The 25479-nt window shown below is 40.1% G+C and overlaps 1 protein-coding gene and 1 long non-coding RNA gene across 2 annotated transcripts in view; both read right to left on the bottom strand.

The window, feature by feature from the left end:
* EMILIN2 (elastin microfibril interfacer 2) overlaps positions 1–7790 on the bottom strand; it is a 55136-nt gene extending 47346 nt beyond the window's left edge. Inside the window, exons 1-2 of the mRNA XM_060613373.3 lie at positions 7303–7790; positions 6637–6759 (exon numbers count right to left, since the gene is read on the bottom strand). Coding sequence (XP_060469356.1) covers positions 6637–6759; positions 7303–7436 — 257 coding nt within the window. The 5' untranslated portion in view covers positions 7437–7790. The remainder of the gene's footprint in view (positions 1–6636; positions 6760–7302) is intronic.
* Positions 7791–13465: 5675 nt separating this feature from the next.
* On the bottom strand, positions 13466–22571 carry LOC144613841 (uncharacterized). Its single transcript, XR_013551271.2, has 3 exons — positions 20729–22571; positions 17228–17262; positions 13466–14174 (listed from the first exon to the last, which is right to left on the bottom strand). It is a non-coding gene; the product is annotated as an uncharacterized LOC144613841 (long non-coding RNA).
* Positions 22572–25479: the final 2908 nt, after the last annotated feature.

Genomic DNA, 25479 nt, shown 5'->3' on the forward strand with positions numbered 1-25479 from the left:
TTTTTTATTTCCTCTTCCAGAACATGTTGTCCACACCAGGCAGCCCCTAGAGGGACTCCTTCAGGGGATGTTTGCTCCCACTCACCTCCCCTTTTCTGGCTATTTCAGAATTTTAGTTGATTTACCAAGTGCCAACACAGTGGAATAGATCAGTGGAGAAAGACCAACTAAGGGGACCAAAACAGGGTTTAATGAGAAGCAACTGTTTTTCTTAAGACTGTGACCTCTATTTGAGTCCCATTAACTTTTCTCCAAGATCAGAAAGGTGGAAAAAGTAGCCAATAACCATAAAGTTCTTTTTCCAAGACCCCAGTCTCTGCCCTAAATAATCTGGCTGAGCTTATGAAAAGAAAATAAAATAACGACTGTAGAAGGGCTCTACAAACCTAGCATCCGAGTTACCAGGAAGCTTAAAAGGAAGGTCAGAAGATTCCAGGGCAGCAGTGCAGAAGCAGCCCGGAAGGATGAGAAGAAAGGTCGACCGAAGGAAGGAGGCAAGCGTACTGGGCTCATGGGGTCTGGGCACTGCGAGTGAAGGCCTCAGGCACGTGGGCTAGCTCAGCCTTCCCTCATCAATTCAAATTACCCTCAAAACCAAGGAGCAAAACTCTTTACAGCCAATTGATTGCAAGATGTTTAAAAGCTGAAGGAAAACCAATTCCCCTGAAGTTACACACCCAAGAGGCACGTTTTCCAATTGAATGGAATTCTGTTCCGGGAGATAGAGAAACTGTAGGATTGGCTCTAGAAGATGTAAGCCTTCATTATTTTCGCAGCCTTAAGTGTTCTTTGTGTGTGCGCGCACGTTTTTTGTGGTTTTTTTTTTTTTTTTTTTTACGAGCTTTTCCTGGCTGAGATTGCCTCCTAATAGACAACTTTTCTTCCAACTGAATGACCATCTGCTCCCCTTGGAATCTGAGAATTAGAGGAGTTCTGGAACTCAGCACTTAGAACTCACACCTGCTACAAATTCACAAATTCTTCTTCTGTGTTATCACAGCAGAGCAGGCTCCCCTAGTTAGTCCCACCCAGTTCCTCCCCCAACTGATGAGATTCTTTTAAAGGGCTCATAGGAAAAATTCCACCCAGATGCAACACACCCAAGAAGAGGGCAGGAGTGGGGTTGGGTAGATGCTGATAAACCCGTCAGTTTGTGGGCTCAGGGAGTAGGAAACCCCACCCTGCGGAGCCTCAGCCCTCAGCTGGGAGCAAAGCGAATACAGGAGAATAATCCTGCCTTACATCTGGGATGCCCGGATGTCCTCACCTACAAGGCAGCTGCTCCACACAGCAGGACGCCCCCAAATGCCTCAAATACTAATAGCAGTCAGCTGGAGCGACGCAAGTAGAGTGGGAGGTTCCGGACTCTCTGAAACTGCTGTCACAAAGTATGAATGCTGCATGAAAGGAAACCATGCCTAGCCCAAAGGGAGAAGATAGCACTGTCTGCTAAGCAGCAGTACTCCCGAACACCACCAGCCTGTGTACCCAGCATGCTCTGTGGCAGGCATCACACTCACACACCCTTGGGTGGGTTCAGACAGTAAGGGGCCACGGAGTATGCAGGAGGAAGAGCCTAAGGCTTGGAAATATGACTGGCTATGGATCCCGAATGGGCTACTTCCTAACTACATGACCCTCTGTAGAATGGAGATAATGCCCCCATGGAATAGATGTGATGAAGGGGCTGCTCTCATTACAATAATATGCTCCGGCGGGGGCGGGTGGTATTTTCACCCAAGTCAACCCTGAATACTTTATTAAAATAAGACATCACAAGGACAAGAGATAAATGCTGCTGAGGATGTGGAGAAAAGGGACGCCTTGTGTACTGTAAACGTGTACAGCCACTATGGAAAACAGTATGGAGATTCCTCAAAAAGTTAAAAGTACCATATGATCCAGCAATTTCACTTCTTGGTATATATGCAAAGGAAACAAAAACTCTATGTTAAACAGATCTCTGCTCCCCATGTCCACAGCACCATTATCTACAATAGTCAAGACATGGAAACAACCTAAGCGGATGAATGGATAAAAAAGTTGTGGTATATACATACAATGGAATACTATTCTGCCATTAAAAAAAAAATCCAGGGCATCTGGGTGGCTCAGTCTATTAAGCATCTGACTTCGGCTCAGGTCATGATCTCATCGTTAGTGAGTTCAAGCTCCACATGGGGCTCTCTGCTGTCAGTGCAGAGCCTGCTTTGGATCCTGTCTTCCTCTCTCTGCCCCTCCCCTGCTTGCATGCTCAAGCACACCCGCACGCACGCACGCACACACACACACACACACACACACACACACTCTTTCTCAAAAATAAGAAAAAAGAAAATCCTACCATGCGACATGGATGGACCTTGAGAGTATGATGCTTAGTGAAGTAAGTCAGAGAGACTAATTCTGTATGATCTCACTTACATGTGGAATCTAGAAACACCACAAACTCACAGAAAAAAGAAATCAGATTTGTGGTTAATAGAGGCAAGGGTGGGGTGAGAGGGAAATGGATGAAGATGGTCAAAAGTACAAACTTCCGGTTATAACCTAAATTCCTAGGGATGTAACATACAACATGATCGATGTAATTAACACTGCTATATAGTATGTTTAAATCCGTTAAGAGTAGATCCTAAGGGTTGCATTGCAAGGAAAAAAAATATTTCTTCCTTTTTTTCTTTTTTTTGTATCTAGGAGATGACGGATGTGAACTTACTGTGGCAACCATTTCACAACATATGTAAGTCACCAGGCTGGACACCTTAAACTTATGCAGTGCTGCATGTCAATTACACCTCAGTAAAACTGGGAAAAATTTAAAGAAGAAACCAACTGGAGCCTAACGAAGAGTATGAAAAATGAGATAGTCCAATGCATAATAGCAAATAACCCACAATAAAGATATTTAAGTGCACAGCCATACACACAGCTCTCACTTTTACGTGGGAATTGCCTTCCATGAAAGAAGGTATAAATGTTCTTGATAGCTGAATATAGTGCAATCCACCAAAGGTACGCACTAAAACAAACAAATGCATCTTCCACTGCTAGGGGGACAAAGGCCAGTCCACAAAGGCCAGCAGCCCTGGATTTGTGGGCAGCTCAGCCATTTACCATCACATGACCTGTAGACAAGACCCTTATTGGCAAAATGGGGACCATGGCATTCATCTTGAAGGGTTGTTGCAAAAACTAAATAACCTCATACAGAATAAAAAGCCCTGATGCAGTGCTTGACACATAGAAGTGTCTTTACAGTTTCAGGGAAAATGATCACTCAAAATCCCCACATATACAAAAACCCTCACTGTTCCCACTGTCACAGAAAGATGTCCAAATCTGCAATCTGGAATCGAAGGTTCTTCATATATACAAATGGAACAAAGTCTAAACCTTTTGGAAATGCACATGCCTGCAGAGGCTCAGTCATGACCAGGCATAGATGTTCTCCCCTTATTTCTATGGACTTCCCCATAAAACCTCTTGTTTCCCAGCTGATTTGGGGTCTCCTTTGGCTTCTCTACTTCTGTCCTAGAACATGCAGTGTGCTTCATCTGCTTGGCTACTATCAACTCTCTTTTTCTTCTTCTTCTTCTTTTTTTAATCTTTTAAAATATTTATTTATTTTAGAAAGAGAGAGAGAGAGCATGAGCAGGGGAGGGGCAGAGAGAGAGGGAAACACAGAATTCGAAGCAGGCTCCAGGCTCTGAGCTGTCAGCACAGAGCCCGACGTGGGGCTTGAACTCACGAGCCGTGAGATCATGACCTGAGTCTAAGTCAGACGCTTAACTGACTGAGCCACCCAGGTGCCCTAACTCTCTTTTTCCACCAAAGCCTTTGAGATACATTTGATTCTTTTGTAACCTGAGTTTCCTCTTGACCTACTCTCTTAACCTCACACAAGTTACAATGCCCGTCCACCACTGACCTGAAACTGTCCTTTCTGCAGAAGCAATTTCTCCCTGCTAGTTAAAGCCACTGGCCTCACTGGACCCCTTAGCCTCCAGATCTCTCCTCCTGAAGTCTCTAAGATGCAGTCTCTTCCTCCAAAGACTTGGCTTTGCTCTCTCCCCTTCCTGGCTTCTCTTCCCCCTTTCCCTCCACCATTCCTAGAAACTCCACTCTGCCCCAACTCTCTCAAGGCCTTGCTGGCACACACCTGTCACTTCCAGGCGCTAAGCCAGCACCAGCTGCCCATCTGCATTCTAGCTCCAACATCTCCAGCCCTGCACTTCTAACACCACTGGAAAGTATCCCTCAGTAACTGCAGGATTAGTTTCCAAGGGACCTTCACTTCCATACATCTCAGGTTCTAAGGAGACCTCTACTGACAACACCCGTGAAAGAAGAGAAGTTGCTCGGGCTTCTGGATTTATCTGAAATACCTAGGAAATTCCATGTTAAACAGCCTTTTAAGTATACAGTGGCTTTGACCTCAATCATCCACCAATCATAAAAATTTAGGAAACATTTAGTAATTAAAAAATAAGATAAGCCATTCCTTTCCTAGCTCTAAGGAAACAGAAAAAAGTCAACACTGAATTAGTTACATTTTCAGCTTGATCAGCTAAAACTGTCTTATTTTTTAAATTTCGCACTTACAATGCAGTGTCTAAAGTGTAAAAACACACTTGAATTGTGTTTGAATGTTGCTATTAGTGAATAAAAACACCCAGGTCACTTATTTTGATTTTATTTAATAAAACAACAGAAACAGGGGCACCTGGGTAGCTCAGTCGGTTAAGCAGCTGACTTCAGCTCAGGTCGTGATCTCATGGTTTGTGAGTTTGGGCCCCACATCGGGCTCTGTGCTGATGGCTCAGAGCCTGGAGCCTGCTTCGGATTCTGTCTCCCTCGCTCTCTGCCCCTCCCCTACTCACACTCTGTCTCTGTCTCAAAAATAAATAAAACCTTAAAAAAAATTTTTTTAAGTAAAACAACAGAAACATCTATCATCTCTTAAAGCAGTGTTTGTTGTCTTTCCCAGTAGGTGGCGAAAATATGCTCCAACTGCCTCCCGTTTAACCTGAGATCTGGAGGTGATTTGCTCCTCACTGACGACAAAGAATCTTTTTCACTGAGTTATGGTCAAATACAACAATTAAATCATCATTTGATTTTGCAAGCGCTAAAATAATTTCAGAAAACTTAAAAGAAAAAACATCTTTTAAATGAAAAGCATTACCTCCCCAAATGAAAAATTCATTTATCTGAGTCACCACAAGGAAGTATTAAGATTATAGCAAATCATAAAATGTAGTTCTTGTGTAAAACAAATGAAATATTCCTGACTAATAATTCTAATTTTAAATAAACCCGTTCAAATTGTGTTGAATACTTGGTTCATATCTCTACCACAACATAAAAATCTTACTTGATTCTCATTTCAGTGACTGCCGGCCATGGACTGTGAGGTCTACAAATTACCACCTAGAGATACAGGCGATATGACAGTGCTGCACCTCTCTGAGAAATCCAACTCATGAGCCAGAGATTCCATTTCTGCCTGGTTCTCTCTATATTTGAAAGTGGGGGTCTCTTCTAGGTTGTTGCTGTTGGCCTAACAGGAACAACCCCTTCCCGATTTGCAGTTCCCACCACAGCCCAAGTGGAACCATCCAGAGACCACTTCCACCCCACAAGCCTGAAGGCTCATCTACTGCCTTCTGGAATAAGGTTTTCTGGAGTCCAGTTTCAGTCTGTCCCTTTGCCTTGCCAAAGACAGATCCGCCTACTGGCTATTCTTTGCTGTAATGACAACTGTGCTCTAAGACAAACAACTTATTCTTAGGGGGAAACAAATAATTGCAACCATCACATGTGTTCCCCAACAGCCATTGATTCACAACGCTTATCCTCTGATAACTTACACAAAAACACAAAGGCTTGCCGGAAGACAATTGAATGAGTGTGATGTATTTAACAGAATTTGCATTCTATTGCATTGCTTCCTCTTTGGGTTTTTTTTTTTTTTTTAAGATGGTGAAATCTTTATAAGCAGAAAGATGATTTTCACCAACAAGAAGACTATTTTCTCCTGACGACCTCTTGGCCGAATCCCCAAATCTAACATGAAAAATACAGCAACTCACTTTTAAGCAAGTTATAGCTGGGACTTCAGTTTAGAGAGCGACAACACTGGAAGAGGTCCGTTTTAGGGGGACATTTGGACAAAACTCTCCTGTTTTAGGACACGAGATGGAACAAACCTCTCAGCTAATCCTACATTTCAAAGTTTTTAGCAGTATACATTTTGAAACCTTCTGTGTGCCCCAGAACACACAATATGGATCTAATTAGGTCCAGCTGCCTTATGTTAGTAATAAAATTGAAAGAAAAAAAAAAAAAAAACAAAACAGAACAGAGAGGTGGGGGTGGGAGCTTTGTTCACCCCTCCCATGCCCCGGTGATCACAAGCTCACAAGTTGTGCGCATCCTCCACACTCAGGGCAACACACGCTTCCAAAATACCCCCAGCATGCCTGGGACCCCGCTCAGCGCTCAGACTTTTCAGCTGCTGAGTTTTCTCCCACTCTGGAAGAGATTTACGGATGGGCCAGAGCTCAACGCTCCGACGCCACCCACCGCCCAGGCCCTGGCGCACTCCGCCAGCTCCTAGGCTCAACGACTTACACCAGCGCGGACGGACAGGGCATCTGGTTCCAGGGACAGTTGTACTGAGCCTGAATAAAACTCTCACTTCCCTCCAGCACAGAGCAACTCACGTTCTTGTTCACGATGTAGGCGCACCAGTTCCTGGGGTGAAGGAGAGAGAGCGAGAAGGACACAGTGTCAACCTAGAGAACAATGAGGCTGGGGGAGCCGGGGCAAGCCGACAGGGCAGCGGGCGCATTGAGGGTCAGGGAGCCCGCCGTCCCTGCGGAGGTGAGAGCCCGACAAAGCGGCCATCAAGAGGGTACGCGGCTGCGCCTTTGCGGAGCGTGTACCTTAAGCCGACAAAAGACAGGGAAAAGAAAAGCGCCTACGGTCCCAGGGCTTCAGTAATTCCTGGGATCTCCCTGCTCCGCGGGACACTCTCTGCGCCCCTTAGCCCCGGAGGCAGCGCTGCTTGGAGCGCGGGCGAGGTTACCCGGGACGCCTCGCGCCGGCCGTAGAGCGCACGATCCCGGGGGAGGCGCCACCGCCGGGGCAGCCCGAGGGGGACCCCCCGGCTGCTGCTCATCGCCTTTGGCATGGAGCTTGCGGGCCGGCTGCTAGTGGAGAGTGGGGGTGGGCGGGGGCCCAGGGCTCTTGGAAGGAGCGTCGCAGTGCTGGGAGAGAGAAGGACCGCACACTTACTTGTTCCTGGCGCCCGGCCGCGCGGGGTGCATGGGCTGCGGGCCGGCATGGCACAGCCCCGCACCGCCCAGGGTCAGCAGCGCCAACGCCCAGCGCCAGGGCGCGCGGGGCCAGAGCCTTGTCCTCGGCCACATTCTGCGCGCGGCGAGCGCGCCCCGCCTGCCGGATCCGGAGCGCGGCGGGTCGAGGCTAGCGCCGCGAGGCTGCGGGCGGACGGGGCGCGGCCGGAGAAGGCAGGAGGCTCGGGCGCTCCTCGGCGCCCCCGCTCCGCGGCCGCCCCCTCCGGCTTCTAGCTCCCACTTCTCCTTTTCCACCCTGTGCGCCCGCGCTTCTCCTCGGTCCCTCAATGACGCACAGGTCCCCCCCGGGTGCCGCCCTCTTTATTTCACTTCCCTCTCCGAAACGTGACTCTCCCTCCACCACGGCTCCCCGTCTCTGGTGCCCTTGCCTCTCGGCAGGGGGTTTGGGGTGAAAGGGCTGAAGAGTCTAGGAAAAGGGTCTAAGTTACAGAATTTCCAATTACTCATTCCTTTGGTCTCTTCCCAGAAGCGGAGCAACTCCGCCTCCCACCTTCCAGCAGGCGCGCCCCGGCCCCTGGGGAATTGGCCGCAGTCGGCGAGTCTGGCAGTCCTCGCGTCGTGCCTGTTGTGCCCGGGTGCCGGCTCCCCGGAGCGAGTGAGGGACATCTTTATCAGTCCCTGGGAGGACTCGACTCGGGTTTCCTCTTCTGGCAAGACGTGGCCATTCCCTCACATTTGGATTTACAAGAGTTTACGGGGAAATGAACACGGGTCTTCTCTTTACTCAACTCTGCCTCGTGCATCCATTTGTTTCCAAGTCAACGTGCAGGGCAGCGGGGGACAGCCCCACCAGTTCAAAACAGCATCAGACTCTAATAAATGCTACACTGATTTTTGAAAGATAATCCCACAGCCTCTGCTTCTGATGTCCTACTCTGAACTTTCTTTTTATGTCAACATTAAAGACATTTACTCCACAACGGTCACATTTGCTCCTAACCGTTCAAACACTGCTAGACGTTCATCTTTTCACTTACCTTCGTATTTTCTGCCTATTCTTGAGTTCCACTAATCTCTACCCATTTCTTTTGGGGATCAAACAACTCCACAGAAAAATGTTACATAAAATCCCTGCCAAAGTGCTTGTATTCCGGGGATGTATTTGAGTTAACCTGCTCTAATAAACACTAGATTGAGGTTATTTGCAGATCAGACAAATATTGGACTGAAGTCATCCAAGTCTTCAAAAGAATCACCCTGAGGGGAAAAATCACAGAAAGAGATAAAAAGTGGTCTTGCATAACCTGGGCTGCATCTTTCTATGACTTCCCCCTCCTCCCCATCCTAACACCATTTTTGTTGATGAGTGTCATAAGGGAAGAAACAGCACAGAAATGAAGGAGAGTCAAACACACACACACACACACACACACACACACATATGATGTGTGTCTACAACCAGCAGCTAACAACCACAACTTCAGTACAGGTCATTCTCAAATGTGAGAGTAAGTTGAACTGATGAAGTCAAATCTATTTTTTCCATTAAAGTTATACTAGGAGGCTTAAGAAGCTGCAGTCTACTCCAAGAGTTTGAGGACCAACTTTGCACTGAGATGACCATAATACTGTATTTAGTCAGTTATAAATGGCACTTATCAGTAGATAAATTTTGTTCTGAGCATCTGTTACGTGCTAGGCATTGTATGAAGATAGTGAGGGTTCACAAGTGAGCCCAAACTGACCTGAGCTCTGTGTTTCCAGAACTTCCAGGAATTCCTGTACAGTGAAGGGTATAAAATTTCTGATGTACAGTCAATGAAGTGAGACCGTGTGTTTCTCCAGACACATGCCCATGTGTACCTGGCATGGGGCTGCCCTGGGAAGATGGGAGAAGACTTGGCTCTCAGGAGGATTTGAGGCCAAGATCCCAAGGGACCCTCTCCCCTTTCTCTTCTCTAGCTACAGGAAGGGACACATCAAACTCAGGAACCAGAAATTGCTCTTCCAGAAAGCAGTGGGAATATTCCTGAGGATAGAGAGCTTAAGCACATGAGGAAACGAATTGGGTGGGCCATGTGGCCCCAGCCATAAGGAATAATAGGGTTATAATTGGGAGAAGGCTCTAAGTGTGAATTCTTTAGAAGCCGCCAACTACTTTAAATAAGCACTTGAAAACTGTCAGTTTCCTATCACAATTTGAAGGAGTTTCTTCTGCTTTTAAAATCAAAGTGCCCCATAGTAAGTTCCACACTTAACTGTGTGACCAACTTAGCTAAAGCAAAAATGCAAAGTAAGACCTACTTCCTAAAATCTATTCCCTCACTATTGGTCATGATAAAAATGCTCATCAGGCTCTGTACTTAGGGGCATGTCTCATGAAGCAATGAGCCTGCTGGGCTCCCAGAACCCCCAGATTCCCCTTTAGTTACCTGGTGGAGGAGGGTGAGTGATTACAGAGGCAGCAGGGGCATACTTTCCCCCATCCTCGCATTCAGTCATCTGAGCACATGACATTTGATCAAGATGAACCGATTCGTATCTAGGATGTATGTGGTCAAGAGTCATAAGACCAGCCTGGGTGTCCCATCCTTCCCACTTCTTGTCTTTGCTCTCGAGAACTCCAAAAAGAAGCCCTCCCCTCCCGCCCCCTGCTCCAACAACTTCGAGGTGTACTTTTACGTGTCTTTACCACTTCTTTGTGCTGCTTATCTAATGATAGAAAAAGAAAGTCCTTGAAGACTGGATATCTTGAATAAATTTTGATTGCAAAGCATTCCTAACATAATACACCCTAAGAAAATGTCTTACACATTCATAAGTTAGTGATAAGATGCCCTACATTAAAAAGAAATGCAGCTTGGTAGGGAAAAAGAGACAGAAATATCTCTGAGAAAAATTAACTGCACTATTTAGCTTGATCTGTTTTGGGATGATGAAGTTTGGTTGATACAATTTCATTTAGTTACATTTGATATAGGCATCACATTGCATAAGACACCTTCAGAATGAATTCAGAGAGAAGACCCTAGACTTCAAAATTTACAAACAGGTACTTTCCTGTCTTGTCAAAGACTTTGCTAAAATAGACCAAAACAGAATAAAGAACTGATCTCTTCAATTTTTTTTTCTAAATTTAATCACTTACAAATATCTCACTTACTATACATACCTAAAGATTCAAAGTCTCCAATCTTCTGAAACCAAGACTGATCTCATTTATCGATTGATTGATTTAATGACATTGTTAAGGATTGTGGCCATTATTTTAATCATCTTTCTTGAGAGATAACAGGAGCAAATTCCCCTATATTGATCAGGGGTGTGTGACTTAATACATTATAAACTATCACATGAGAACTTCAAAACTGTGAAAAGTTAAAATCATGCCTGAAATCACACTTGAAAACAAATGGTGTTGTTAACAGCTCATGCAATGGAGTTAACGTACTGTTCAAAATTGGGTACCCTCACCTCTTAGCTGAATGATCTCAAACAAGTCAGCAGACCTCTCTATCCTCCATTTTCTGCTCTGAAAAGGGGAATCCCTTGTGTGGCCACTGGGAGGATGAGTTGGGTTACCACATGTAAACTGCTTAGCACAGTGCCTAGCATACACAAGGGCCAAGTGGAGGATAAATATTCATAATCCTTACTGTTACTGCCCTAGCACTGCCAACAAATTTGCAGTCAGGTTCAGGAGTTTTGTCATTCTTTTTTTGTGCCGAGTGAAGTGAGCAGCTGACCATCTACTACAGTTTTTTTGTTTTTTGTTTTTCCTAAGTAAGAAATATAAAGAAATGGCTGCCATGAAGGCACATGCATGACTCATTCAGAATGACTCTAAATGTCATAGTCGGGAATGCAATACTGGGCTTTTGACTTCCAGCCCAGTTTTCTTTTTATTGGCCCCCAGGGGAAAACATATAGCTTGGTTTATTGTTCAGGAGATTTCATCCTCTACATTGCAAAGAAATTTATTTTAAGACAATTCAATGAGATCTTTGGTTGGATTGATAACTCTACAAAAATAAACTTAGATCATCAGGCAACTCAATTGTGGATATCTTCTTCCTCAAAAAGATGAAATTTGTTTCTAATTCCATATCTCTTAATTTTTTTCAGATGTTTCCTTGTTCTAAGAATGCTTCCTATAGCCAAATAATATGTTTGGGAATTCATTGCTGTCACACTTATGGTGTGGTTTTGAACACATTTTTTCTTCATAAGAAATAACTGACAAAAATAGGCTCTTAGAATTCTATTTGCTTCCAAGAGAGCTGTAATAGCTTAGGCATAATGTCTTCCTATATGAGCCACCTCAAACTATGTTGTAGTTCATCATCTATTTATGGAATAAGAGTTGATTATTCTGGAACCAACAATAGACAGAATGTGTTTGATGATTATGAAATACATGATATTTTAGCACAATCTCAATCTATACTCACTAGAAAAGTATTCATGAGAAAATTGATACTTTCTAGTATTTCAGATTGTGCAGTTCTAAACAATGTTGTATGTAAGTATGGTCAATTTTCATTATTTAATGTAGTATGTTCTATAAAGTTGCTGCCAACACTGAATTAGCAAATACAGAACAATTGCTCCTATAAGAAATACAGGGTTAGGTTCCTATAAGCCTCTGGTCACAATGTTTTTGTGAACCAGTCAATACATAACCTTGTTTTATGTGTGTTTCTATTTAAAGATACCTTATTTAATACACATTACTTATTCATCAACATTGAACTCATGGCCAACACCACTGTAACTCATGCCTGAACAAGCTTAACGAATACATATTTTCTCCATAAGGCACATGACAGCCTTCCTGTGCTTAGGAACACTAGCTAGCACTTCAGCACTATGTTTGGGGATCATTTTAAATAGCAAAACTGCCAACAAAAAGCACAAAAAGGCAAACAAAAAGGGACACCACATTTACCATGAAAAGGACTTACTTATAAGCTGAGAGGGAAAACAAGAAGGCAGAGCACTGTCTCACTGAATGGGAATGCACACATCAGACAAGGAAGGTTTTTACCACTCTGGACAAGTCCACAAATGACTATGAAAGTGTTAAAAGTATTGCTTTTGGATCTAAAAATAAATTTAGCAAGTAGGCAATTTTACAAATACAGAATCTATGAATAATGAGGATGAACTATATTTCAGCTTAAGTCCGGGAACAGTAAGAAAATGTTACATTTGGGAGGATAAGGGGAAAAAGTTCTTGCAATTTTGTGGCCAAAAGATGCGTTTTATCAGTAAGCAGATTGGGTAAATTCTGTATATTGAACGCTATACCAGGCAATGTGGGAGCGAGAGGAAAATCAGATTTTGTTCTTTCTTAATTGACTGAGATGCAGGACATACATGTATGAAATGATTTAACATATAGTTACATTCAGTACATGGAATATACCATAGTAAAAACTGTTTAGTTAGGTGATAAAGAAATAGATCTGAGGCAATCAGAAAATTTGCACATTAGGACAGAGAAGTGTGGGTGTTTTTTTTTTTTTTTTAAGTTTCTTTAAGTAATCTCTACATCCAGCGTAGGGCCCAAACTCACAATTCTGAGATCAAGAGTCACATACTCCTCCAACTGAGCGAGCCAGGTGCCCTGAGAAGTGTGGGTTTAAGCTAAGTGTTACATTTTTTGTTCTGCTTTCCTTTAAGTAATCTATGATATCAAAAGTGAATATAATCGCTAGTGAGGAAGGGTACAAGTTAATGTAACCTTGTACCTTCCGTGTTTTTAATAATAAAGGCAGGGTTCAGCTGGTAGACTAGCTATATTATAAGGCATGTGGTCCTAGACGTAGCCAGGGGGTAGGTGAGGCAGAGAGGCCAGGTAGGGCTCAGGAGTAATGAACAAGAGGAAAAAGTGCAGTACAGGCTGGTTGGAGAAACAAACAAACAAACAAACTGGTTCTCTTTTTCCCTTGTCTAACAATAGGTAGAATGACCAGATGTTCTGATTTGCCCAGGCCAGTCCCGGGTTACTCCTGTTGTGGATCAGTTAACACTATTAATTATTTTTAGTGTCTCCTTTCATCTTCAAAAGTGCCTGGGTTTGGACAATAAATTATAGGGTCATTCTAAGAGCCCTAAAATGAACGGAAAGCCACACTATGTTTAGCCTTTATAAAAGGCTGGAACATTAATAAATGTCAATGCAAATAATAAAATCAGAAAATGAGAAAGAACTGGTCTTCAGTAAGTCAAAACTTTACTTGCAGCAGCCTCTTCTGTTACTGCCTCATGAACATTTTGGTAACTTTTTAAAGTTTCTATTATTTAAAAAAACAAAGCTCATTAAGCACCAGAGACTTGATTGTTTAGTTGGCTGTTGACGAAGGTGAATATTTGCATGAGGTTCCTTGGTTCTGTCTTCTCAGACTTAATCACTCTTAAACTCATCCTCAGGAGCTAAGTAAGTAGAACACAGGACCGTGGTGCTCCACTCTATTTAAACACTCTGGCTTGGTCACAGCACATTTAAATAGCAGAGCAAGAGCACAGCACATTTAAATAGCAGAGCAAGGAAGAGCCTGCTGAAATGAAGCTCTCTAAGCCCCTTTGACATCTCTAGACATTTACTGGTTAAAAAAACTAAAACAACATAAATAATATGCCATGGGCAGATAAAAGTTCCTAATATCTTTTGACTAATGGAAAATACAGGTGAGACAAGAGTTTCATACTCAGGAATGTTGAGGGGTCAAGCAGGAAAGTGCCTTAGTCTTCTATTACACTCTCACATGTTTTCTGAGAATATTACATGAATATTCTGAGGTTATGCTTTCCAAAGGGCTGTTTGAGGGCAAAGTGGTGCCAGGATCCCTGGGAGAAATAGGAAGAACATCAGAAAATAAGCTATTAGAACTCAGTTCCAACGTGTTTGAACCCAAAAAGAATCCAGGGTTTCCTAGGGATTCCAATTTCATAAAGGATTTTTAAAAGTAAATGTTTGTACCTTGTGGTCTATTCCTGTAAAGCGTTTCAAAGTATAGCATTTTTATAAATAAGTGCCTATGTCATAGATGACTCAATGAATTTTCACGAACTGAACATGGTCACATAACTAGCACCCAGATCATGAAACAAAACATGACCAGCACCCCAGGGCCTCACAAGGTTCCTTCTAATCATTAATCCATCCCCAAAGTCACACTGATTCTGACCTCCAACACCATTGATTAGTTTTTTTAAAATATATATATTTTTAATGTTTATTCATTTTTGAGAGACAGAGCACAAGCAGGGAAGGGGCAGAGAGAGAGGGAGACACAGAATCTGAAGCAGGCTCCAGGCTCTGAGCTGTCAGCACAGGGCCCGACGTGGGGCTTGAACCCATGAACCGTGAGATCATGACCTGAGCCGAAATCAGATGCTTAACTGACTGAGCCACCCAGGTGCCCCTCGATTAGTTTTGAATATATGTTTATTGAAGAAAAAAACTCACTATTTCTTACTCATCTTATATTTTATCCCTATACTTGGCACAGTGTCTCACACATAACATTTTATTTAAAAACATTGGTTGAATAAGTGAAAGAAAGCAAACAGATGTCTGACTTTTATAACACAGTTGATCAAGTTAACATACATTTTATATATAGGAGGAAATGTAGCATTAAATTTGGGGTGAACTGGGATCTGGGGAGGCTAACTTGAAAACTCAAACTTAGACCAGAAGAGTATACACTTCAGTTTTATTTTTTAACAAATGTAAATGACTCAAATAAATCTAAGCCTCTGTGGTTTTCCTTGGGCCTTAACCAACTCTGCTCACATCATATCCACTGTAACCGATGAGTCCAACCTCCAGAGACCTTGTTTCTTTCTTTCACTCATAAATGGACCCATGTTAGAGAGGCCCTCCCATCTGACCAACGCAGCCAAGAAATGACTATTTTCAGTCCTTCTCCACCCCGCTCTGAGGCCAGGTCAGCTGGAGAAAAAAATGAGAGTCACCCTCTCCCTGGGCCACAGCATGTGATCTCCAGCCAGAGTGCTTCTTGCCCTAATGAATGAGGTAATAAGGGGCCAAATGAGGTTTCAATCATATGTCACCTCAGAATTACAGTTTTCCTTAGCTGTACTTTTAAAAAGCTGGAGTTAAGAACCAAACATTGCCAAATCCCTGCTTAGCCAGAAAGATCTGTCAACTGCAGAGATAACAAATCAGAGGAAAATCCATTTCAGGCTTTGAACTGCTGTTCCTCAATGATTCCCAGGGAAATACAAATAAATTATGTCCACTGAAGGACAGATTCATTATGAATAATCTCATTCAGTGGGAGTTTTAAATACTTTTTTCAGATACTTCAAAAATTGTTGGGGCACCTGGGTGACTCAGTCGATTGGGCCTCTGACTTTGGCTCAGGTCATGGTCTCACCATTCATGTGTTAGAGCCTTGCATCAGGCTCAGAGTCTGGAGCTTGCTTCAGATTCCATGTCTCCCTCTCTCTCTGCCCCTCCTCTGCATGTATTCTCTCTATATATATAAAAATAATAATAAATATTTAAAAAATTATAAGGGACCGAGTCTGGACAATAAAAACATTTTTTTTTTTTTAGAGGATGGTTTCCTCTAATTTCCCGCTTCCTCCTTGCACAGAGGTATGTTGTATTTTATCAGAGATGAGGCTTCAAAGAGCAAAATGACAGCCCAAACTGGAGAAACACACAAATCCATTTCAACCACATTAAAACTAGTCTTCAAAAATAACAATGTTAAATCCAGAAGCAAATCTAATTTGCCTGAGGAGGGCTGAGAAGGCAAAGTGTTTTTTTCTCTTTTTTACCTTTTCCAAGTTATGTTTGATTGAGGTCCTTAAACAATACAATCTTTGCATAACCTATTTCCTCTGTGTGGAATTTTCTCCATGACTGGAGAACTTTAACTCCATCTCCAAGACCCTGGAGTCTTCATCCATTCTCTGAAGCTTTCCTGGGTACCTCTAGGTCCTCTCACATGTTTGCAACATACAACTGATAAAGAATTGATAGAGGAAATTAACAAATCAACAACAAACTAACAAGAAAAAGACAAACACTCCAACAGAAAAATGCACAAGAGACTAGCATCTGCACTTCGCAAAAGAGGAAACTCAAATGGCCAATTAAAAAATGTGCTAAGTCTCATTAACATCCTGGAAATGTAAATTGATACCTAATTAGTATCAGGGGCTCCTGGGTGGCTCAATCAGTTAAGCTTCTGACTCTGGCTCAGGTCATAATCTCATGGTTCCCGGGTATGAGGCCCACATTGGGTTCTCTGCTGTCAGCGCAGAGAATGAAAGAAGCAAGTTAGAGAAAGATATTCCATTAAAGTACGATTTGTAAAATTTATGCAGGGGTGCGTGGGTGGCTCAGTCGGTTAAATGTCCAACTCCTGATTTCGGCTCAGGTCATGATCTTACGGTTCTTGAGTTCGAGCCCCACATTGGGCTCTATGCTGACAATGCGGAGCCTGCTTGGGATTCTCTCTCCCTCCCTGTCTCTCTGCCCCTCCCCTGAGCTTGTTCTCTCTCTCCCAAAATAAATAAATAAACTTAAAAAATAAAATAAAATAAAATTTATGTAAAGTTCAAAAATGCCATAACTAAACTATATTCTTTGAGGATACACACTACGGGATAAAATTATATAAAGACAAGAGAGAAACAAGGCAGGATAGTGGTTTCTTCCAGAGAGGGAGAGCTGAGAGATCAGAAGGGCACATGGGTGCATCTAAAGCAGCATTCTTGTTCTTGACAGATATTTTGTTTTTGTAGGTATTTAGTTATTAAGTGGATGTTTGTTTCATACATATTTTTACACACTGATATAAATAAAACATATACTATACTATATACATTTCACAATAAGAATCTTTTAAAAAGCATACCTGGCAAAACGGGATTCTGTATCCTTTAAATCATGCTGGAAAAAAAAATGATTTGGGTGCTTCTTTGAAACAGAAATATTTAAGGAAATTATGGTGCATTTGTCTATGTCTAGAAAGTTCTACAAACCTGACTCCATTCTGTACTCATATTGAAGCTCAAAAGATATTTGTTAACTTGTTAAAACATTTTTGACTGTTTATTCAAAGAGTCAAAAATACACTGGGGAGGGCTTGGTTCCGAGAGAAGGACTGGTCTTCATGACCTCTGAACTCCTGACTAGCTCTATGATGGTAAGATATCATAAATCACTTTATTCCCTCTCTCATTGCTTAGGATTTTTCTATTCATTTCCCCTTTTCTTTTCAGCTTATTCCAAAACTTAGATTTTCCACTACTTTTTAAAAAGGATTATTAGATCTTTAAATTTCTGTTTTTAGGGTTATTAGATTTTTAAATTTCTTTTTTTAAAGAATTGAGTTATAATTGACATATAACATTATATTAGTTCCAGGTATAGAGCATAATCGGTCAATATTTGTATATATTGCAACATGACCTCACAAGTCTAGTTGATATCCATCACCATACATAGTTACAATTTTTTTTCTAGAGATGAGAACTTTAAAGAGCTACTCTCTTAGCAACTTTTGATTATGCAATGCAGTATTATTATCTATAGTCACGATGCTGTATATTACATCCCCATGACTTATTTATTTTGTAAGAAGAACTTTGCACATCTCAATCCCCTTTATGCATTTTGCCCACGTCCCCACAGCTCCTCTCTTTTAGCAACTACCAGTCTGTTCTCTGTATGTATGAGTTTGGGTTTTGTTTTGTTTTTTAGATTCCAGATATAAGTGAAATCACACAGTATTTGTCTCTGACTTATTTCACTTAGCAGAATATCTTCAAGGTCTATCACAAATGGCAAGATCGTGTTTTTTTAATAGATGAATATTTCTTTGTGTGTGGGTGTGTATGTATATATACATATACACACACCATACCTTCTTTATCAATTTATTCATGGGTGGACATTTAGGTTGTTTTCATACCTTGGTTATTGTGAATAGTGCTGCAATAAACATGGGAGTGCATATATCTTTTTGAGTTACTATTTTAGTTTTCTTCAGATAAATAACCAGAAGATCATATGATACTTTTATTTTTAATTATTTGAGGACTCTCCATAGCATTTTCCATAGTGGCTATACCAATTTAAATTCCACCAATGGTGAACAAGCGTTCATTTTCTGCACATCCTCAACAACTCTTATTATTTATTCTGTCTTTGATAATAGCCATTGTGATATGTGTGAGGTGATAGGTCATTGTGATTTTGATTTGCATTTCCCTGATGATTAGTGATGTTGAATACCTTTTCATGTGCCTATTGTTATCTGTATGTTTTCTTTGGAAAAATGTTTATTCAGATCCTTGCCCATTTTTTAATTGGATTGTTTTTATTATTGAGTTGTGTGAGGTTTTTTTTAAATATATTTCAGATATAAACACCTTACTGGATATATGATTTGTAAGTATCTTCTCCCATTCAGTAGGTTGCCTTTTTATTTTATGGGTGGTTTCCTTTCTTGTGCAGGTTTTTAGATTGATGTAGTCCCACTTATTTATTTAAGCTTTCCTTGTCTTTGGTCCACAAAAAAAAAAAAAAAAAAATTATTGCCAAGACTGATGTCAAGGAGCTTACCACCTGTTTTCTTCTGGGAATTTTAAGTTTCAGGTCTTACCTTCAGGTCTTTATTTTGAATTAATTTTTGTGTATGGTGGCTGGCCAGTTTTCCCAACACCATTTATTGAAGAGACTGTCTTTTTCCCACTGTATAATCTTGGCTCTTTCATCATAAATTAATTGACCGTGTATGCATGGGCTTATTTCCTGTTCCAGTAATCTACCTGTTTTTATGCAAATACCATACTGCTTTTATTTCAATTTTTATTGAGTTGTAAGAGTTTTTAAAAATATTGTAGATATAAGCCCCTTTCAGATGTATGATTTGTACACATTTTCTCCCATTCTGGTGGTTGTCACTTCTCTTTGATAGTTTCCTTTGAAACAAAAAACTCTAATTTTGATGGCCCAATTTATCTTACTTCCTGTTATTGCTCTAGGTGTCATGCCTAAGAATTCTTTGCCAAATCCTGTATCATGAAGATTTATCCCTATCTTTCCTTCTATGAGTTTATTTTTGTTCTTGTATTTAGATTTTTGGTCCATTTTGAGTTAATTTTAGTACATGGTATCAGATAAAGGTCCAATGTAATTCTTTTGTATGTGGTTATCCAATTGTCTCAGCACACTTAGTCAAAAAGACTATTGTTTCCCCTTTGGTTGGTCTTGACATCTTTGCTGAAAATCAGCTGACCATAGAAACATAGGTTTATTTCTGAACTTCCAATTCTCTTCCATTTAGTCATATATCTTTGTGCTAGTATCACATTGTTTTATTGATGTTTTTCTAGTAATTTGTGAAACTGGGAAGTGTGAGTCTTCCTTTGTTCTTTTTTCAGTATTGTTTTAGCTATTCTGTGTTGCAATTCCATATGAATTGCAGAATCAACTTTGAATTTGTGCAAAGAAGTCAGCTGGAATCTGATAGGGATTGTGTTGAATCTGTAGATTAGTTTGAGGAGTACTGTCATCTTAACAGTCAAATCTTCCCACCCACCAATATTTTTCATTTATTTTGATCTTTTAGCAATATTTTATAGTTTTCAGAGTACACATTTTGTGCTTCCTTTGTTAAATTCTTTGTTAAAGAATATTTTATTCTTTTTGATGCGACTGGGAGATTGTTTTAGTTTTGGGATTGTTCATTGCAGATGTATAGAAATTTAACTGATCTTGTATATTGATCTTATATCTGCAAACTCAATGAATTCATGTATTAATTTTTTAGCAGATCATGTAGGGGTTTCTATATACAAGATCATGTCATATGCAAACAGAGATGGTTCCACTTCTTCCTTTCCAATCTGTAGGACTTTTTTTTCTTGCTCAGTTGCCGTGCTTAGAACCTCCAATATAATGTTGAGTAAGTGGTAAGAGCAGATATCCTTGTCTTGTTCTTGATCTTAGAGGAAAAGCATCCAGTATGATGTTTGTTCTGGGTTTTCCATAGATGACCTTCATCAGGTTGAGGAAGTACCCTTTTATTACTAGTGTTTTACTTATACAACGAAAAGGGGTTGGATTTTATTAAAAGTGGAGGGAAGGGGAGGAGGAAGGGGAGGGGAGGGGAGGGGAGGGGAGGGGAGGGGAGGGGAGGGGAGGGGAGGGAAGGGAAGGGAAGGGAAGGGAAGGGAAGGGAAGGGAAGGGAAGGGAAGGGAAGGGAAGGGAAACTTGCCCAACTTGCCCAACTTGGGGGGAAAAGAAAAGGCAACTGGAAGACCATGACTTACCAGAAGATGGCAAGAGCACTGAGGAATTATGGAAGAACTAGAGGAAATCACCAAGATTCTGAGAAAACTAACTTACCAAGTTAGTGAGGCCATTCTCCAAAGACTCTCTTCATCTTCTTAGAAAAAGATATCTTCTACTCGCAATATGTTCAACTTGAGTAAGGACATCTCAGCTTGAGTAACTGGAATGCAAATTTGATGTGAGATTAGTAGCAATGTCCCTCTTTCATTTCTGATTCTAGTGTACAGTTGACTCTTGAACAGTATGAATTTGAGTGGGCATGGTTCACTTATAAACAAATTTTTCAATATAGTACAGTACCATAAACATGTTTTTTCTTATGATCTTAAAATTTTCTCTTCTCTAGCTTACTTTAAGAACACAGTATATAATACATATAACACAAAAAATATGTGTTCATCAACAGTTATCGATAAGGCTTCTGGTCAATAGTAGGCGATTAGTAAATTTTTGGAGAGTCAAAGAGTTTTATTTTTGGAAGTGTGTGTGGGGAGTGGGAGGGAGAAGGTGGTTTGGTGCTCCTAATCCCATGCTATTCAAAGGCCAATTGTATTCTCTATTCCAGTATATTCTTTTTTTCTTGGTTAAACTAGCCAAAGTTTGGTCAATTTTGTTGATCTTTTAAAAAAACCAACTTCAGGTTTCATTACTTTTTTCTTGTATTTCTAGTCTTTATTTCATACTCTTCACTTCCACCCTAACCTTTATTTTCTTCTTGCTTACTTTTAGTTTTCCAATCCTTTAAGGTAAAAGATAAGGTTATTGATTTGAGATCTTTTCCCTTTCTTAGTCATTTACAGCTGTAAGTTATCCTCGAAGCACTGCTTTAGCTGCATCCCATAAGTTCTGGTCTATTGTGTGTTTTCACTCATCTCAAAATATTTCATGAATTTTTTTTACCCATTGGTTACCTAGGAGTGTCTTGATTTCCCCATATTTGTGAGGCTCCCAAAGTTTTCTGTTAATTTCAAACTTGATTGCACTGTGATCAGAGAACATAACTTTATGTCTGTTCTTTGACATTTATTAAGAATTTGGTTTATGCTAGTATCTAGTCTTATGGTTGGTATGGGAAATATTCCTTGTGTACTTGAGACAAATACATATTGTTGTTGGGTGCAATTTCTTTATGTCTGTTAAGTCAAGTTGGTATATAGTGTTCAAGTCTTCTACTGTGTTTGGTATCACTGTTTTATCCATTATTGAAAACAGGGCTAATGGTCTCCAACAACCATTGCTGAATTCTTTCATTTGTCAGTTTGTGTTTCATGTATTTTGGTGCTGTCACTAGATACATGTATGTTTATAATTGTTATATCTCCCCGATTCACCTTTTTATGATAAAATGCTTTTATCTCTAATAACATGTTTCAAGGTCAATTTTGTCCGATACTAGTATCATCACTTCAGATTTCCTGTAATTTAACTGTTTGCATATCTTTTTCCATCCTTTTAATCTATTTATGCTTTTGAATCTAATGTGTCTTGTAAATAATGTGTATGTAAATGTTTCACTAAGCATGTTACTCATTAAATGGTAGCTATTATCTTCTTCCACAGGTCAGACACACTGGTTTGCAAATCCAGGTGGAAGTACTTGCTGAATTAATGAATTTATAAATGTTGCAGTAAAATCATACTGGGGCGCCTGCATGGTTCAGTTGGTTAAGCGTCTTGCCTTCGGCTCAGGTCATGATCTCATGGGTCTTGAGTTCGAGCACCATGTCAGGCTCTCCTACTGTCAGCAAAGAGCCTGCTTCAGATCCTCTGTCCCCATCTCTCTCTGCCTTTCACTGGCTTGTGCTTTCTCTCTCAAAAATAAACATAAAAAAAAAAAGTAAAACTTATTCTGTATTTCAGACAACGAAGTCCAAATTCTGGTTTTACATTTTGTAGCATCTCGTAATCATTATTTATAAATGTCTTATGAAATTGGTATTCTAACCAATAGAATAATCTAAATTCTATTAAATAAAACATTAGGAAATTTACACATGAATATTTCATACAAATGTAGCCAAGATTCAATATATCATTCCTTTTAAACATATCTGATTGGTTTGATTCTTTTGTCTTTTCATTAGTATTTGTGTAAAGAGATCCATGGTTGACTTGTCAGCAGTTCTTCAAAGAGGTAATTCAGAACTCTGCAGTAGTTCTCTGCAGAACTACTGAAGAGAAATATGTCATAAGTTTAACAAATCAAAACATAATTCTGGTATATGAAAGCATGGAAATAAATTTTTTCCACTAAATTGGTTGACCACTTATCATTAAATATATCACAGAACTAATATCTAAATGATATAAGAATACAAAGATCCTTCTAGCCCTTAAATATTCCCCTATAATTCTAGCACAACATAAGTAATGGTCTCATTCTATATTGGTTTTTGTTCTTGCTATTTTCAAGTATAATACTGAATTCCAATTACATTTAAATAATAAAAAATTAAAAACTTGGGACACCTGAGTGGCTCAGTCGGTTGAGGATCTGACTCTTGACTTTGGCTCAGGTCATGATCCAGGGTTGTAAGGTTGACGCCTGTGTTGGGCTCTGTGCTGAGTGTGAAGCCTGCTTAAGATTCTCTCTTCCCCAACCCCTCTCCCCAACTAATGCTCTAAAATTAAAAAAACAAACAAAAAAAAATCTTGCCCAATGGACTATCAAGTAAATAACTTTCAAGGCACACAATTCTTTATTCCTACTAAAATAAAAATGTAGAAAAATGAAATGCAATGTTCCATTTCTCTCAAAAATTAAAAAATAAAATTAAGAGTAGCTGTAGGAGAGAAACATGAGAAAAGTAGATGTAAGCAAATGCTATTAGCAAAGATTTAAATACAGTACTTTATAGAGATATAATTACTAATATTTTCTATTCCATATGTTTATTGGAACATGGTCTAAAGAATCAGAATACTAGGAATCTATACTATTGGACATTATTTTACCTTAAATTTAACCTTCCTAACATAAAAATATTATGTCTGTCTATACTATGAATTGCTTGACACTGAGGTGATTCTTTAACACCAATTTGATTACTCTCCAAAAGGGAATTAATTTTAAACAGGAAAATATCTTCACTTAGGTTATTGATGAATCCATTAATACCTGCTTGCACAAAGCCAGCTTTGGAGAAACTTTACCTTATATTTAAGATAATTAATGTTTTAAGGCCAGATGCCCTATAATGAATTTTAATGTTGCTACCTATCTATCCCTAAATCTAAGCATATACATGCTAATAACAAGTAACAACTTAAATTTTGAAGTCGTAAGAAACACTGTCCAACAGACATGCAAAAAAAAATGAACATGTATAAATATAATTACATAGTCATGAAGTCCTAGGAAGAGATGATTCCATGAAAATGTTTAGCTAATATAACTGAAGACATTTCTTACAGTATAAAATGGATACAAATACAAACTTGTTACTAACAAGTATTTGAAAATCATATAAAGTATTACAGAATTTATCTCACCCATTTCATAATGATTAAGTAACCAAGTCATACATACAGTCAAAAGTATAAAAAATTTAGAAGATGGAGCTTTTAGCTAACATCTAACTAGTAAGAAATAGTGTCATTTGAAAGGAATCCAATTTTCCTAAATTATTGCCATTTTGTTTCCTTCTTCAACAAAAGTTAAATCACTTCCAATTATAAAGATAAATACCCTAACAGTTTTTACCAAGGTAACTTTTTTTGTATTTTTCTTTGTTCTCAAATTATTTGAATTCTAGTCAGTTAACATGTAATAGTACATTATTGGTTTTAGAATTTAGTGATTCGTCACAACATCCAGTGCTCATCACAAGTGCCCTCCTTAATATCCATCACCCATCTAACCCACTTCCCACTTACTTCCCTCCATCAGCCCTGTTTGTTCTCTAGAGTCCATTATGGTTTGTTTCACTCTCCCCCTGACCCGTATGTTTATCTGTTTTCTTTCTTAAATTCCATGAGTGAAATCATATGGTATTTGTATTTGATTTATTTCGCTTAGCATAAAACACTCCAGCTCCATGATTGTTATTGTAAATGGCAAGACTTCATTCTTCTTGGTGGCTAATATTCCATTGTCTATATATACCACATCTTCTTAAAAAAAATTTTTTTTTTAATATTTGAGACAGAGACACAGTGTCTCACAGGGAGGAAGACACAGAATCATAAGTGGGTTCCAGGCTCTGAGCTGTCAGCACAGAGCCTGATGCAGGGCTCAAATTCATGAATGATGAGGTCAGGCCTGAGCTGAAGTCGGACACTTAACCGACTGAGCCACCCAGACGTCCCTATACCACATCTTATTTATCTATCAGTTGAAGGACACTTGGGCTCTCTCCATAGTTTGGCTATTGTTGATAATGCTGCTGTAAGCATCGGGGTACATACGTCCCCTCAAATCTGTATTTTGTAGCCTTTGTATACATTAAAACCTTGAGTTGAATTTATTTGGCACTAAGGCTAATGATTCTTACACAAACTAAATATCCTATTCCTCAGAGCCTTGTAAAGTATCTTGAGTTTGGGGGGGAAAAAAAGTTACAAACTGTCCCATGCATTCAGTGGTGCTGTGTCCTTAAAAGAGGTGAGCCTCTTTCTGTCCCCTCTGCATCTTCACCAACATCTGTTGGTTCTTGTGTTAATTCTGGCCATTCTGATAGGTGGGAGGTGGCATCTCATCATGGTTTTGATTTGTATTTCCCTGATGATCAGTGATGTTTAGCATCTTTTCAGGTATGTTAACCATCTGGAGGTGTTCTTTGGAAAAAATCTATTCATGTCTTCTG

This window comes from Panthera onca, chromosome D3 (assembly GCF_046562875.1).
Source record: "Panthera onca isolate mPanOnc1 chromosome D3, mPanOnc1 haplotype 2, whole genome shotgun sequence".
Taxonomy (NCBI): domain Eukaryota; kingdom Metazoa; phylum Chordata; class Mammalia; order Carnivora; family Felidae; genus Panthera; species Panthera onca.